The 15,395-nt window shown below is 35.3% G+C and overlaps 2 protein-coding genes across 3 annotated transcripts in view; both read left to right on the top strand.

The window, feature by feature from the left end:
• LOC111001604 (neuropeptides capa receptor-like) overlaps nucleotides 1–9,006 on the top strand; it is a 29,855-nt gene extending 20,849 nt beyond the window's left edge. Inside the window, exons 4-8 of one of the 2 annotated variants that reach the window (XM_045631795.1) lie at nucleotides 2,642–2,801; nucleotides 6,377–6,489; nucleotides 7,128–7,311; nucleotides 7,693–7,805; nucleotides 8,279–9,006. In XM_045631795.1, the coding sequence (XP_045487751.1) occupies nucleotides 2,642–2,801; nucleotides 6,377–6,489; nucleotides 7,128–7,311; nucleotides 7,693–7,805; nucleotides 8,279–8,445 (737 nt within the window). In that variant the 3' untranslated portion in view covers nucleotides 8,446–9,006. The remainder of the gene's footprint in view (nucleotides 1–2,641; nucleotides 2,802–6,376; nucleotides 6,490–7,127; nucleotides 7,312–7,692; nucleotides 7,806–8,278) is intronic. The other variant, XM_045631796.1, reaches the window with a different exon arrangement.
• A 3,269-nt stretch (nucleotides 9,007–12,275) lies between these two features.
• Nucleotides 12,276–13,662, top strand: LOC110998632 (chymotrypsin-1). The gene is made up of 5 exons (XM_022267363.2): nucleotides 12,276–12,347; nucleotides 12,426–12,609; nucleotides 12,693–12,939; nucleotides 13,060–13,218; nucleotides 13,486–13,662. Exons 1-5 carry the CDS (start codon nucleotides 12,290–12,292, stop codon nucleotides 13,630–13,632), a joined length of 795 nt encoding a protein of 264 aa, XP_022123055.2. The 5' UTR covers nucleotides 12,276–12,289; the 3' UTR covers nucleotides 13,633–13,662.
• The last annotated feature ends 1,733 nt before the right edge of the window (nucleotides 13,663–15,395 follow it).

Consider the following 15,395-nt stretch of genomic DNA (forward strand, 5'->3'; position numbering starts at 1 on the left):
TAGTATCGTCTTGCTGAGCTGATTACAACGAGCTCAATGACGGTATGTCTACTGCTTACCATCCTCGAGATCCAGTACCCACCTTCGGAGTTCATCATCAGGTTCATATAGTCACATTTCTAGTATCGTCTTGCTGAGCTGATTACAACGAACTCAATGACGCCATGTCTACTGCTTACCATCCTCGAGATCCGGTCCCCACCTTCGGAGACCATTATCAGGTTCATATAGTAAAATTTCTTGTATCGTCTCGCTGAGCTGATTACAACGAGCTCAATGACGGTATGTCTACTGTTTACCATCCTCGAGACTTAGTATCCACCTTCGGAGTCCATCATCAGGTTCATATAGTCACATTTCTAGTATCTTTTCGCTAAGCTGATTACAATGAGCTCAATGACGGTATGTCTACTGCTTACCATCCTCGAGATCCAGTACCCACCTTCGGAGTTCATCATCAGGTTCATATAGTCACATTTCTAGTATCGTCTTGCTGAGCTGATTACAACGAGCTCAATGACGGTATGTCTACTGCTTACCATCCTCGAGATCCAGTACCCACCTTCGGAGTTCATCATCAGGTTCATGTAGTCACATTTCTAGTATCGTCTTGCTGAGCTGATTACAACGAGCTCAATGACGCCATGTCTACTGCTTACCATCCTCGAGATCCGGTCCCCACCTTCGGAGACCATTATCAGGTTCATATAGTAAAATTTCTTGTATCGTCTCGCTGAGCTGATTACAACGAGCTCAATGACGGTATGTCTACTGTTTACCATCCTCGAGACTCAGTATCCACCTTCGGAGTCCATCATCAGGTTCATATAGTCACATTTCTAGTATCGTTTCGCTAAGCGGATTACAACGAGCTCAATGACGGTATGTCTACTGCTTACCATCCTCGAGATCCAGTACCCACCTTCGGAGTTCATCATCAGGTTCATTTAGTCACATTTCTAGTATCGTCTCGCTGAGCTGATTACAACGAGCTCAATGACGGTATGTCTACTGCTTACCATCCTCGAGATCCAGTACCCACTTTCAGATTCCATCAGGTATCAGGTTCAGCAACTTATTTTACTTGGTTGTACAAGTTGCACTTGAAACTTGACAACTCTAAATTTGAGTTTTGTTTGGGTAGGTACTTATATACATATACTTATAACATACAATAATTTCCGAAGTTCATGTCCTCGCCTCACTTGATATTTCTTTTTATATTTTGGCATTTCTAAAAAAATCCGCGGGTAAAAACTAAAATACGCAAATATTTAATTATTATTGGCTTCGACACACAAGCGTAGTCCTCCCGTCGCAAAGCGTTGAGGTGGACTGAAGACAAGCCGCATGCAGGGCTCGCGGGTGTGAAATTGCGGAGGGAAGCCCATTGCGCTTGAGTTTATTTACCTTTTATTACTTTCCATGCCCAGGAAACGAATTAATACAAATTTTTTTTTATCAAAATAATAATATATGCTATATCTAATAATACGTGTAATATTAAAATAAATCGCATAAACCGTTTTGGAGCGAATTTGTAATTTATGTCTAATCTACGGTTCGATGGTACATTTTTTTTTGGGAAATTGGTATTGCTTTTATCTTTTTTGGTTTTATCAATCGATACAGTAGGCTTCAACACACAATATATATTTTTTTCAAATGCATATGAGCGACAGTTCTTCCAACAATTTAATTTAAACTAGGGCTAGTTGACCGATTTGAGCACTGTTCAAGCCTTATGGCCTCTATTTCGTCACATGTTTCGGTTACGCGTCATATTTTCCGTTACGCACCATCTCTTTCTTGTCACTACCACGGTTGATTCGAAGAGATTAGAAGCCATTAATAACAAAAATAACGATAACAAATATAGTAATAATACTATTACAATTAATGAAATTCTAATTCTGATTCTGTTAAAATTTGTTAATTTGCAAAAAATATATAACATATTTCAGAATTTATATTTAGTTATTATATTTAATTGAGAAATTCTCTATTTTAACTTTATTTAACCAATTTCTGTAAAGTTGCATATTACTATTTTTCAAAAAATGACCAATGAATATATCAGTATGCAACTTTACAGAAATTGGTCATTTTTCGAAAAATAAGGTCGAATAAAGAAGTTTCACTTTATACCTGTGTACACTAGTATGCGCACACATTTTTTTATATATTTAGGGAATCCCTATAATTATAAAGATGACTTGGGACCGTTGTAAGGCGATGAAATATTTAACTAGCAAATACATCGTACCGGAAGTAATGAAAAATATAATATAATCAAACGATTATATCGTCAGATACCTTTTTAAACGCCTTTTACATTTGAATATATATGATACTATAAAAACCAACATGACTCCTCAAGAGGAATTCGAATAGACTATGAGAGTAGCTAAATGTCATTTACGTGTGTGTATATGTGAGATCTGGAAAATACCGAGATCTTACGAGATTATATTTTTTAGTCCCACAAGATTTTGCGATTGATCTTTTAATTCCCTAGAGCAAGTAATTTTCGATTTACAAATAAATAGAGAAACAATTACATTTTATAATTAGGATAAAGACTTTACGCCTGTTTAATCTAATGTGGAAAATATAATGACTTATTATATTTTCTTTATAGCGTCTGGAAATGCATCTTTGGAGTCTGCGTTCTGCGCCATGTTGGAGCTGCCTTCTTGGTACATTTGCGAGCTGAGTAGCTTCTTCTTCTTTATCCTGCCAGGCCTCATCATTCTCTGTCTGTACGTGCGAATGGGCTTGCGCATTAGGTATGTCATGGGGTATGTATTCCATGCCTACATCTTACTATATGAAATTATTTGTAAAAAGGTTTGTACATTTTACAAATAAATCACTATAACACATTTCACATGTGTTATAGTGATTTATTTACACGAGATTATGGCCACAGATTATTTTCATTTTGTTTTTCATTCAGATTCTTTCTTTTTAATAAAGATCGGTTTATACCGATATCGAAGTTTATAAAGGTAAAATCATTCTAAAAAATTAATATAATTTTAAATTAAATCATAGGTTGTCTTTCGTTTAATATGTATAATAAAAATACACAAACCTTCCTTGGTCCTGTGGACCGAGTAGAGTTAGAGGAGTTTACATTTTTTGTTCAGTTAGGGTCGAGCATTGAGTAAATACATTATTATCTTGTATGTTTCATTAGCTATAAAATAAGCAACATATTTATCAAATATACGCATATTTATGATAATTATATATTTAATTTAAATACAATCTAAATTACATTACAAAACATTTGTAGTATTCATTACATGCTACGGGATCTGTCTATACCGTAGCAATGTGCTACACCGCTGTAATACTGTCTAAGCCTAATCGACAAACTCAAACAAACAAATACTATCCACCCAACAAACACTACTCTTATTAAAATGTATATTTGAAAAAGTTTTTAGTGGTTACAAAAACGTTAAATGCTCAATCTTTTTAATGAGCCGTTACATTAAAAGGCATCCACGCATCAACGTCACGTGTAATGGAAATCTATTTTGTCGCGGATCACTTGTTGGGTTTCATTAGTAATCTAATGGCCAAGATTTGTTTTGGTGGAAACTATAAATGGTATGTAATTCGTTGTAATGCGTGCTATTTTAATGACAAAGAAAATTTAGTACCATTAAAGGAGTTCTTGAGGTACCTAAGGAGTATTTACAGCGTTATTTTGATGTGTCCTTTGAATATGCCTCTGTACGTTCATACTTAGTTCGTACTTCATGTGCCCACACCTAGGACTAACCTTCTGCAAAGGGCACATATTATTCGGTGTATTAATTTACTTAACAAAATACATAAGTTAATGGACCTTTTTCATTGTCCGTGAACTGAGCTGGCAAAAGTTATATTATTTGTTAGTAAATTTCCTGTATTTTTTATTATGTCATTTCATGTTTGTATTTGTGAGTTTCGTCTGTAAAGTATATTATTATTGTTCACTCGTATCAATTTAGGGTCACCTGTTAAGGCAGAATTGTTTTTATAAATTAATAATTAATCCATACTTAAAATAAGTTGTTTTGAGTTACACGGTTAAATAATCTACGCCGCACTGCCATGAATAAAAAAAACTAATTAACATTAGATTAAAGTCATAAATTTGCCTACTACTACTATTTGATTTGATTTGATTTGAAATAGTGGCTATACACAAACATTTGAACTAAAATAACCCATTATGTCTCTCTGTCTTAACTATTGGTAGGGATTTTGGGCATATTATTGAGTAAAGATGGTCGGCCTGGCGCTATACGTTTGTTTGCTCAAGTGGATAGGTGAGAGCTGTTTCCGTTCAATTAGCTAATTCATTTTGATCCTTCCATTTATGGACTAATTGGCTATTTGACCCTGAACCTATAACCACACCCAGCTGACCTTGTCGGGTTCAATCACGGACAGCACACAAAACCCTTCTTTTCCAAGAAGGGTAGTATCCCGTGACAGATTTATAAACATCAAAGTCAAATCGGATCTAAAACGTTAATAAAGTTTAATTTATTTGCCAATATTGCTAGATCTATAGGTTCTCTATAGCAATTAAGTAAGTTAGTCATAGAGATTTATATCTACACTAACAAGGCCGCATAAGAAAAAAAAGGGAAGGAAAAGAAAAGAAACAAGTTATACAAACAAAAGAACCAATGCCTCGATAATACATAATATTATACGTAATTAATAAATTTACATAGATAAGTAATCCAAAAAAAAATACAATTTCTTCTATAAAAATTAATTAAACTACAAAATATAATATGGAAATCTAAGTGTGTGACAAAAATGATAACCTTGCAGTAGATTGCACATTATAGTCCATTCTGTTTATTAAAACCTGAGTTAGTGAAGATTTAAAATGTGTCAGATTTTTGGAAAGCATATTGCTTTTTTTTGCATAATAATAAAGAAACATTGCATCTAGCAGATTCTTACGATCGTGAAGTTGTAGTGAAGTAGACTATCGATATACGATGGAAATATATCTAGCAAAGTTAATTAAAACAGGTGCCAGATAAAACGCTCTTGCTCGCCCTCTGTCCTTTTTCTGTAGACCTCATAGTCATCATTATTATTATTATTGAAACTTGAACTTGATTTTGATGTCGCTTTGGGCTCGGTCGCATATCGTTCGTTCATAACTATTTCATGTTGCAAAATTTAACGTCAATATCGATCTAATAATCTAGTACTCTAGTAATCTCAAATTGTCTCGAGAGAAGGTGCAGGCCACAACTAGTAAAAATATGTTTACAATATTTATAATAAATAATAATGGCAAAACTGATAAATAAAGTAACATTATACAATCAAAAGCTTAAAAATATCTTAATTAATTAGGAGCTTTGATCTTTTAAAAATTTGATTGATCACGTCAAAATATATATTATTATTGACTAATTAGTAAGTTTACTTTTACTTCAGTTTCAAATTATCAAGTATTTAAGTTTACATTATTTCTAAAACAAGTTAAGTAATAATACCAAATTGTAATAATTGCAATTAGTAAGATCAACTGTAACTAGATATTATATTCTTCACCTGATATTGTAAATGTATTTGCTAAATGAAATAATAATATGTATCCTAACTAAAAATGATAATTGTATTTGATTGTTCGATGTCTCGTATTATTACAATGCAATAGAAAGATGTCCTAGTAAGCTTTATTTTCTTATTACTGAACGAGTATAGTACCCATGGATAGGAAAGTTACAAATTCTGTATCGCAGACACTCGCCGACTAAGCCTGATTGTGTGGCTTGTAACGAATTCAGTAAACGTCAGCTATTTGATATTGCCTGAATCATTTTGGGAGATTTTAATTTAATATATTTTGACGACATAATTTGTTTAAATAGACGTATACGGTAAAATAAAAATAAATAAAATACGTTTATTTTGGAACATAGGATCATCATGGTATAACTTATTCCACGTCATTAAATTAGATCCTGTTGTCCTTTGTCATCGGCAAAGAAGTCAGAGGGTGTTGGCCGAGAGAAAAAGCCGGCGCATAAAACTTTTTAAAAAAAGCAAATCATCAAACAATTCTACAATATTATTTAAAACAAATATAGCAAATTAATTAGAAGTAGCCTGCCCAGCACTAGTCCCAGGCCCTTTTATCAACTAGATAATCACTAACTTTATAGTAAACCTTTTGACACAGCTTAAAGGTCTCCTGACTAAAGTAACGAAGAGGAGAACTATTTAATATATTCATATAACTCAGTACAAAACTCTTACGGAAAAACTACAAATATTTACATGAATTGGATGGCCTGTACTCTATTATATATGGATACAACTACTATCAGTGATTTTCTAGGTCCACTCACAGCCACAATCCTGGCTGCCCGGGTACTTTAAATGGAGTTAATGGAAGTGTTCACGGCGAGGCGAGGCAGGCGCAGTCTAGGAAGAACATTATTCGAATGCTTGGTGATTATAAAACGTCAAAAAATTAATTATTTTCTTATCTTCTAACAATAAAGTGAAATTTGCATATGAATAATTACACATTTGTGGAAATGTACCGAAACAATTAACCGATTAATCGATTTTATGATTCCATCTAAGTATTAATTATTTTTACGTTCGCAAACCTAAAAATGTTTAATCAATAAAATAAATTAAAATGCTAATTTCGTTCTACTTTGTTTGAAATACAACTACGAAAGCTCATATTATGAAGGATCTCTATTTTTGTCTAAATAATAGAAAATAAAGTTATCCTGTTGGCAAGTTCAATATTTATGACATTCGTTTGAAGATGATTTTAGATAACGGACATATTATTTATCTTAGAATAAATAAAACCGTAGAGTCTACGTGGTCTTTTTTACAAATTTTTGTCTTTCTACAAGTTAAGGGCAATAAAATTAACCTTACGCACAATCGGAAGCTAAAACATGTTTTGGTTTGACCAGACATTTGTAGACGCGTTCCTTATTTTAATTAGTAATTTAAATGATTATAGCTTATGCAAAGGACTACTCTGAGTAAGCTTATTTCCTCATTTTGGTGTGTATTCTAACATAAAAAGGAAATTTTCTTAAAAATTAAAAATTCTATTTTAGCGGCTGTAGTGATAGCTTTCTTCGTGTGCTGGGCTCCATTCCACTTCCAACGTCTGTTCTTTATCTACGGCAGCAGCGCGGAGCACTACCACACTGTTAACGAGTATCTATTCCTGGCTGCTGGAGTATTCTACTACATATCTGCTACTGTCAACCCTATACTCTACAATATTATGAGTCATAGGTATGTAATCTATTTTTGGTGTCGGAACATTTATTATGATAATTTTTCAAGTCATGCAGTCTTAGAGGCTGTTGGATAGGACATTCTAAAGATGACAAAAACGCTTGTAATACAAGCTACTTTAAAAGAAATTGACAAGTCTCGAAGCCGATTCATTTATACTAAACAAAAAGTGAATTTGTCACTGCAATGGGCTGCCTAATTCAATTATTAATTGTTTCTTGAACTCGGTAAAAAGATTTCACCACTTACACATTTGCTTTACGCTGTATCGTTCGTAAAGCCGACATAATATTTTTATCCACTTCGAAAAAAGGTTTAAACAGGTTCTCAAATGCCCATTAATAACCAACTAAGATTTCATTGTGCGTCTCTCTTCAGATATCGGATTGCGTTTAAGGAGACTCTCTGCTGCCGCAAGGTTCGGCGCAAGAAGAGCCGTTATAGAGACACCTCCAGTGTCCATGAGACAGTGGTGAATCACACTTCGGAAGGTACAATATTTTTCGCATGTGTATGTCTTTTCAGAAAAAAGACATACACATGCGAAAATAACATGAAAACTTAAAAAGGTCACGCGCCAACATAGATGCATGGATGTAACATGTCATGCTAATCACACAGCCCACAACGCCCGAGGTGACATTTTATATCCAAGAAGCTGTATGGGCCGCCAAGCATCCACGGAAAAAAAGCCTTTTCAAATCTTTTATAATTTTGTATTCAAATACTCAAATCGTAGCCCACTCGAAATGCTCGATGCTGAAGACCGATCATGTACCCCGCTGGAGTTCGAGAGCATTCAATTTACTGCGTATAGAAATTCAATGGGCTGAGAGAAAAAAGATGACAATAATCTCAGCTATTAGCATTGTTCCGTTAGGAATAAACAACAAGTACCTGGTATTGTGCGAGTTTAGTCTTTTACTCGATTTTCACTTATCAATATTTTCAACCTAACCTCTAGGTACCCAATTAGTTCGCGTGCGATCCCAAAGTCACGAAAGGCGTTCTCGTTCGGAGCGCCCGCGTCGCAATAGTTACTACGGGGCGAAGCCCTACACACAACACCGCTGCAAGGACCGAAGATCCAACGGAGTCTGGAGGGCAAACGAGCATAAGGAGTACCTTTAATTTACTGATTAATTAATTTCATACGTCAATATCGAGACGATTATTTTGTAATTGTTTGTGTCTTTTTTATTATGTATTTTACTACCTATACGTACTTGTTTAAGTGATCTTGTATTTTCGTAGGCTTTACCTGAATTCATATAGTATATAATAAGAAACAATGTCATGGTTGTATTTCAAATAAAGCACATTAACCTCATTTCACAAGATATATACAAAGACGTATAAGTATAAGTATACAGTAAATGTGTGTGTGTTATTAAAATCGCACACGCATCTAAATGTATCGCTAATTTTAGAGCAAATACTTTTACTTTTGTCTGAAAGATGATTTAAATATATTAGATATATTTGGTAAGAATTGAACTAGTCATAGTTATATTACTACTTATCTCAATATCTTAAAGTTTATTTTTGCTGTCTCTTGTAAATAAAGTTGTAATGTAACAAAAATAAAAACTAATCTAGTTATTTGTTACTAGAAGCACTTATTTTGTATAAACTTTATGAACAAATTTCAAATTTAGTAAACATTTTTAAAGCCATTCTTTAACAATGAACAAGATTGAGATTGTATTATATATTTTAATAATGTCTATATAATAAATGTCTTTGTAATGTCAGTTTTATATTCTACCACACCTCTCAATAAAAAATACATAGTACATTACAGTAGTATATAAAACAGGGCGAGCGCTCCCCAGTATCAGCTCCTTCCACTTGACCGTATTCAACGAAGTGCGGTTCGAATCGTTGACGTCCAAACTCTCTCCGAGCGGCTTCATCCTTTGGCGTTACGTGGAAATGTGGGGTCTCTCTGCATCTTCTACCGCATTTACCATGGAGAGTGTTAAGAGGAGTTGTTCGGACTAATACCTGCAGCTGAGTTTCATCATCGGACGTCGAGGCAGAATACGAAATTCCATCCGTATCACCTCGACGTCCACCGTTCCACAACTGCGCGTTTTTCTAGGCACTTTTTGCCGCGCACCACCACTTTGTGGAACCAGCTGCCCACTGAAGTATTTCCGAATCACGAATTGATTACGGTTCTTCAATAAAAGAGCGTACAAATTCTTAAAGGCCGGCAACGCACTCGTGAGCCCTCTGGCATTGAGAGTGTCCACCTCTTACAGGGTATTAAAATTGTAGTCCCATACTCATTCCCTAGGTCTAAAATCATCAATATTTTTCAAGTTCCTTCTGCCAAAACCAACCTAGGAGTTCAGGCACATCTCGTTCGAATTCTTCGCGACTTTAACGGATTGAACACAGCTTATCCGGAGCTGGATATATTCGGTAGTGGGCTGATCGGTTTTAGAGAAAGCATTGTTGGGTGCTTTTCTCGAACCTAATTCGCTGTTTTGCTTTTTTTCTGCATTCTGCAAACATTCTTTGTAATTTTATTTTATTGCGGTTGTCTTATCTTGTATATGTTTTTAATTGTATTTTTTTAATTCCTATGTTTATACATATTGTCGTACATATTAGATAGAAGATTTTATAAAATTATCAGTAGATTTCATAAAATGTATGATGTTTTAGACTTAATAAATAAATTTACGATTCCTTCATCATAATCGTAAATACACCATCGCAGTCGTTTCGTTATCAGCGTACATTAGCCACACTTCACTTCACACAGATGCAGATGCACCTTTATCTTCTCTTTATGTATCTTGAGGTATTGCTATTATATTATTTATGGAATACAAAACTAGCCAACAATACTTACCAAATAGTTTGGGATATTTCAATGGTTGCTATTTAACTATAGAATTAATTGTTTAGAATTTATTATAAATCAGACCCTAAAATATAGATAGTTATAATAATAATATTATAAAAATTAAAGTTACTCTGTTAGCATTTGGTACCGAGATAGCCGAAAGGCTGAGAAATGACATAGGAATCTTTAATGCCCCAATGGAGTTGAAATTGCGATGGAAGTTTTTATGGAAATTACGTATTTTTAACCCTTAACACCACACGCGGGGGACCTAGGTCCCCCACCGCACCGATTGTAGCAAATATTTTAAGTACTTTAAACCCGATGCGCTTGAGTTTTCGGGTATTCTCAGTGCCGCCCAAGGTCTCGCGGGGAGTTGATGCGCACCTGGCTACTGTTCTTAGTTTAAGAGGTATGAGTCGATGGGCCTAGTCCCCCACGAATGTAATTACGTTAGTTTATTTGTAGTTTCATTTTCTTATTTATTTGCCTCTTTTAAGGTTAGTTGCGCAATATGGATAAAAGTTTGAATCCCCAACAGATAGAAAATGTCTTAAATGAGTTAGACTTATATAAAAATACAAGATTTTTTTAATGGTAGATTTAATTAAAAAATTATGTTTATTTTTATCTATGTTTGATTATAACAAATAATATACCGACATAATTACCTATTATTATTATGTTGTATATGTATATTATGTTATTAAAGGAATATCTTTTACTTGGTTATAGATACCTGAAGCTACTTTACAATTTATATGTTTAGTTTTAAATGAAGTTCGGAATATTTCACTGCGGCACGTCCGCGACTGTAGCATGCTGAGCGCATGCCGAGATCCGAGCGAGTAGGTATAGCTCGCGCGTCGTCTGTTTGTATGAAGTTACAATACTGTATACATAATATTACCGTGGTTGTATTGAGGCAAACCATTTGATTTTATGTAATAAGAAGAACTGGCGAACCTCTTGATATTTATGGATTTCGGAGACCTACCTAATAAGTGCTTCGACCTTCCCCGGACTCGGCCTAATCAGACCATGATCAATCAATCGCCCCAAGTATTCAATTTCTGATTGTAAAAAGTATTTTTTTCTTTAATTAATAGAAAATCCTGCTGTCTTTAATGTCTTTAAAACTTCTTTTAAGGTGTCAAGGCCTTCCTCTACTGAATTCAACGATAATAAAACGTCATGTATATACGTAACGACTTTGCCAGCATCTATGAATATTTTTGAATGTTTTGGAGATGATTCTCTGGTAAACATGCCTCCTGCACGTTTGTCCCCTGTTCTATAAAAAACACAAAAAAAAACAATTGGTGCGTTGGCCAACCCGTAGGGTTCAAATAATCATAATGTCCTTCGGGTTTTACGAACGCAGTCTTGCTAATTGAGTCATCGTCACTCATCGGCACCTGGTGAAATCCAGTCGCCATAATATCACGACTGGTAAAGATTTGATAGCTACCAAGCCTGTCATCGATAAGTGGCAAGGGAAATCTCACCTTGCAAGTGAGAGAATCGAGCGCGTTTATCGTAGTTCCATGCTGCCTGGGTTCACGGTAGGGGTTGCAGTGCCAGAGATAAATAAATCACAAAATTGGTTAATTATCGCTAGTAATTAATGGGGCCCTGACACTCTTATCGTCCACCGGGACCACATGCTGCACAGTCGTCCCAATAGCCTCACAAGCCGCTATTCTCCATTAGTTCGACTATATTATGTCAAACCCTTTCGATACAATACGTCGATACTAATCAACATGGCTGCATTGCACTGGGAAGCAACAACGATTAAATCTATTTTTAATGACACTTCAGGAAATTATGAAATAACTGTCTTAGACTAGAGAAAGCGACTCAATTTCTTGATTTCCGATTCCACGCATCAAGCGATAAGTTGGCACTCCAATAAACGGTAACAAGTAAATATATAATCACGCAATACTGATAATAATTAGGTCTCCCATTGATCAATTATTTGTAGCTTTTTTGTATTTGTCATTAAAATACATGAATTTTTAATAACTTATTTGTAAAAAAAGATAAAATTTCGTATATAAAAAGAAAAGCATTGCATGAAAATGTACATCTTCATCAGAACTGTAAACGATGATGGACGTCTCAAAGATATCCTTTATTCTACTGTTAGTAACATGGAGCGTGCAGGGTAAGTTTTTTATTTATTAATTATAATATACTATAAATTAGTAAATACACATTTACTAATAAATTACGATTACTGTAGGTGATGCTGAACGTGTCGAGTCTGGAGGGCAAGAGCCCGACACCCGAGTGGTGGGTGGCAGCGACGCACCCGAAGGCCTGGTGCCGCACCAAGTCGCTCTAAAAGAAACAGATGGCTGGACTTTCTGCGGTGGTGCTATCATCTCCGACAGATGGATACTGACGGCTGCCCATTGTGTCTTAAGGTATAATAATAAAAGGAAGGACTGGCCGTTTTTTGTCTGACCGTTTGAAATTATATTTAATAAAGTTTCATTTTTTTTTTCAGTCGCAAACCATCAGAATTTACCGCTGTAGTTGGTACCTTATCGAGAACGAAAGGTGGTACAAAGTATGCAATAAGCAAAGTCAATGCTCACAAAGAATATAACAAGCCAAATAGATTCGGCAACGATATTGCTGTTATAAGTACGAAAGAGGCCATCAAATTCAATGAATACGTTAAGGCATTACCACTACCGGAAAAGGATGTCACGTCTGGATTGTCGTGTATCCTGAGCGGCTGGGGCAAACTTGTGAGTAAATAACTCTTGGAAATTTATTATACATAATATTTGTAGAATTGGATATTAGATTTTTCCGAGGAATTTATGTTTTTAGTCAATTCATTTCATAGGCCATTTGTATACTTTCAGGGCGACAGGATGCCCTCACCTGACAAATTGCAGTATCTGTATGTAAAAACTTTAAATAGCGTCCAGTGCAGTAAAAAGTTAACTAATGGACGCTCCTCGTCCGTTATAAAGCCCAGCCAGATGTGTACCCTTAACAAAAGCGAGGAAGGAACATGCCAAGTAAGTATATAAATTAAAGCATGCATCACGATTTTAAGACAATTTTATGGCACAAATTTGGAACATCTATAGCTGAAAAATTTTGCAATTAATCTGTTTCCATGATATACGAATAGTTAGCACTGAGGTGCAGATATATTAAAGAATTTTTGAGTTTCGAAACGGACAGTAAAATTTTTATAAATTATCAAACAAAAACGACTGATTATTAAAATAAACCGCGTGCATTACATTGCACATACATTGTTTGTAATCGGATATTTTCAGGGTGATTCAGGCGGTAGCTTAGTGTGCAACGGCACCTCAACCGGCATCGTGTCCTTCAACTGGCCCTGCGCTCGTAACTTGCCTGATGTATACACTAACACGTACAAGTACATTTCCTGGATAAAGGATAATACTAAATCACCCTAAGCATTGTCGATAATAATTTGTTATTAAATGCATCGCAAAAATTTTTATACGTTTTATTTACTTGTTATCCCTATATTGCATAGTTTAAAACACCAAAAAGCATTAATTATAGGTGCTATTTGTCTTAAATGTAAGATTTAAGACAAATGCATTTACCATGGAGAGTGTTCAGAGGAGTTGTTTGGATTAATACCTGCAGCTGAGTTTCATCATCGGACGTCGAGGCAGAATACGAAATTCCATTCGTATCACCTCGACGTCCACCGTTCCACAACTGCGCGTTTTTCTAGGCAGTTTTTGCCGCACACCACTACGTTGTGGAACCAGCTGCCGACTGAAGTATTTCCGAACCAATTCTACTTAGGGTCCTTCAAGTAAAGAGCGTACCAATTCTTAAAAGGTCGGCAACGCATTCGCGAGCCCTCTTGCATTGAGAGTGTCCATGGGCGGCGGTATCACTTAACATCAGGTGAGCCTCCTGCCCGTTTGCCCCCGGTTCTATAAAAAAAATATATGATTCGATTAATATGTGTCCATGGGCGGTGGTATCACTTAACATCAGGTGAGCCTCCTGCCCGTTTGCCCCCGGTTCTATAAAAAAAAATATGATTCGATTAATATGTGTCCATGGGCGGTGGTATCACTTAACATCAGGTGAGCCTCCTGCCCGTTTGCCCCCTGTTTTAAAAAAAGGTAGGTGTAGATCACTGCTTGTTTATATCATGTATTTGAAACTAAGATAGACGTTATAATGGAATCATTACAATTGTTTGAGACATACAAATTGTTTTATACGTTATGGCATTTTCTTTTTATTTAACGTAAAAGAACAAGGAAAATGAGAAATTAAATGAATATTATTAAGAAACCGTTTTTTCCATACACACAATAAATTTAAAAGTATTGTAAGTTCTTTGATGCCATACGAGGGTCAGACGGCAACACCACACATTGGCGTTTACGTTCGGAACGATTTAAGGAATACTTTTACGATTAAGGCACGTAAATATAAATTATAGCTTAGTTCACTTTTGTTCAAATTTGAACAGATTTACTGTTTACTTTTTAGATGTTCAGTGTTTAAATTAAATTTAGCTTTACCTTAAGTTCACTCTTAAGGGAATGGCTGAGCTGGTAAATGAAACTCTTTAGATTTCTTGTAAAATTTGTATTATTTCTTTAAATGACCTTTTACTGGTCAAGTACAATTAAAAGTGATGGCGCAACTTCAGCCCCAGCTTACAATAATAATTTAAAGTTGCGCCTGATATAAATCTTGCAACATACCTACTCCCGGCCTTTGAAACTTCTTCTCCATTCTTCACTTATTCTTCTTGTACCGGCAAGTTGCACAGCTGGACCAACGAACGTGCTATGCAGTCGGTGCTTGTTTTAACCTCTGTTACTCTGGCCAACCCATCTAAACCATTTATCAGCTACTGCACTCGATCTAACTTCCAGCAGAGAGGAGCAGTATTGTACTCGGCTTTCAAAACTTCCTTATTATTAATAATGGCAGAGTTCTCTAGGATAGGTCTTAGGTGAGCCACTACCGGGGTCAAAACTCTTCAAATGCAGAGGCTACTTCGAGGTAGGAACTAATTCCTTTGCCGCTTATGTTCATCTTATATTTAATATCATTTCCGGAGCTGGGTTCCTCGTTTATAATTTTCCAATAGTTAAAAGAATCCCTCGAGGAGCGTTAGGAGCGAATAACCGTTGCTACACATTTAACAAATTTAATCCTGAAATATTACATGAGC

The sequence above is a fragment of the Pieris rapae genome, chromosome 16 (assembly GCF_905147795.1).
Source record: "Pieris rapae chromosome 16, ilPieRapa1.1, whole genome shotgun sequence".
In the NCBI taxonomy this organism is placed as follows: Eukaryota; Metazoa; Arthropoda; class Insecta; order Lepidoptera; family Pieridae; genus Pieris; species Pieris rapae.

Coding starts and splice junctions, on each gene's coding strand:
- LOC110998632 (XM_022267363.2), top strand. CDS start 12,290: ATGATGGACGTCTCAAAGATATCCTTTATTCTACTGTTAGTAACATGG. Junction 12,348..12,425: donor AGTAACATGGAGCGTGCAGG/GTAAGTTTTTTA, acceptor CGATTACTGTAG/GTGATGCTGAACGTGTCGAG. Junction 12,610..12,692: donor GCTGCCCATTGTGTCTTAAG/GTATAATAATAA, acceptor TTTTTTTTTCAG/TCGCAAACCATCAGAATTTA.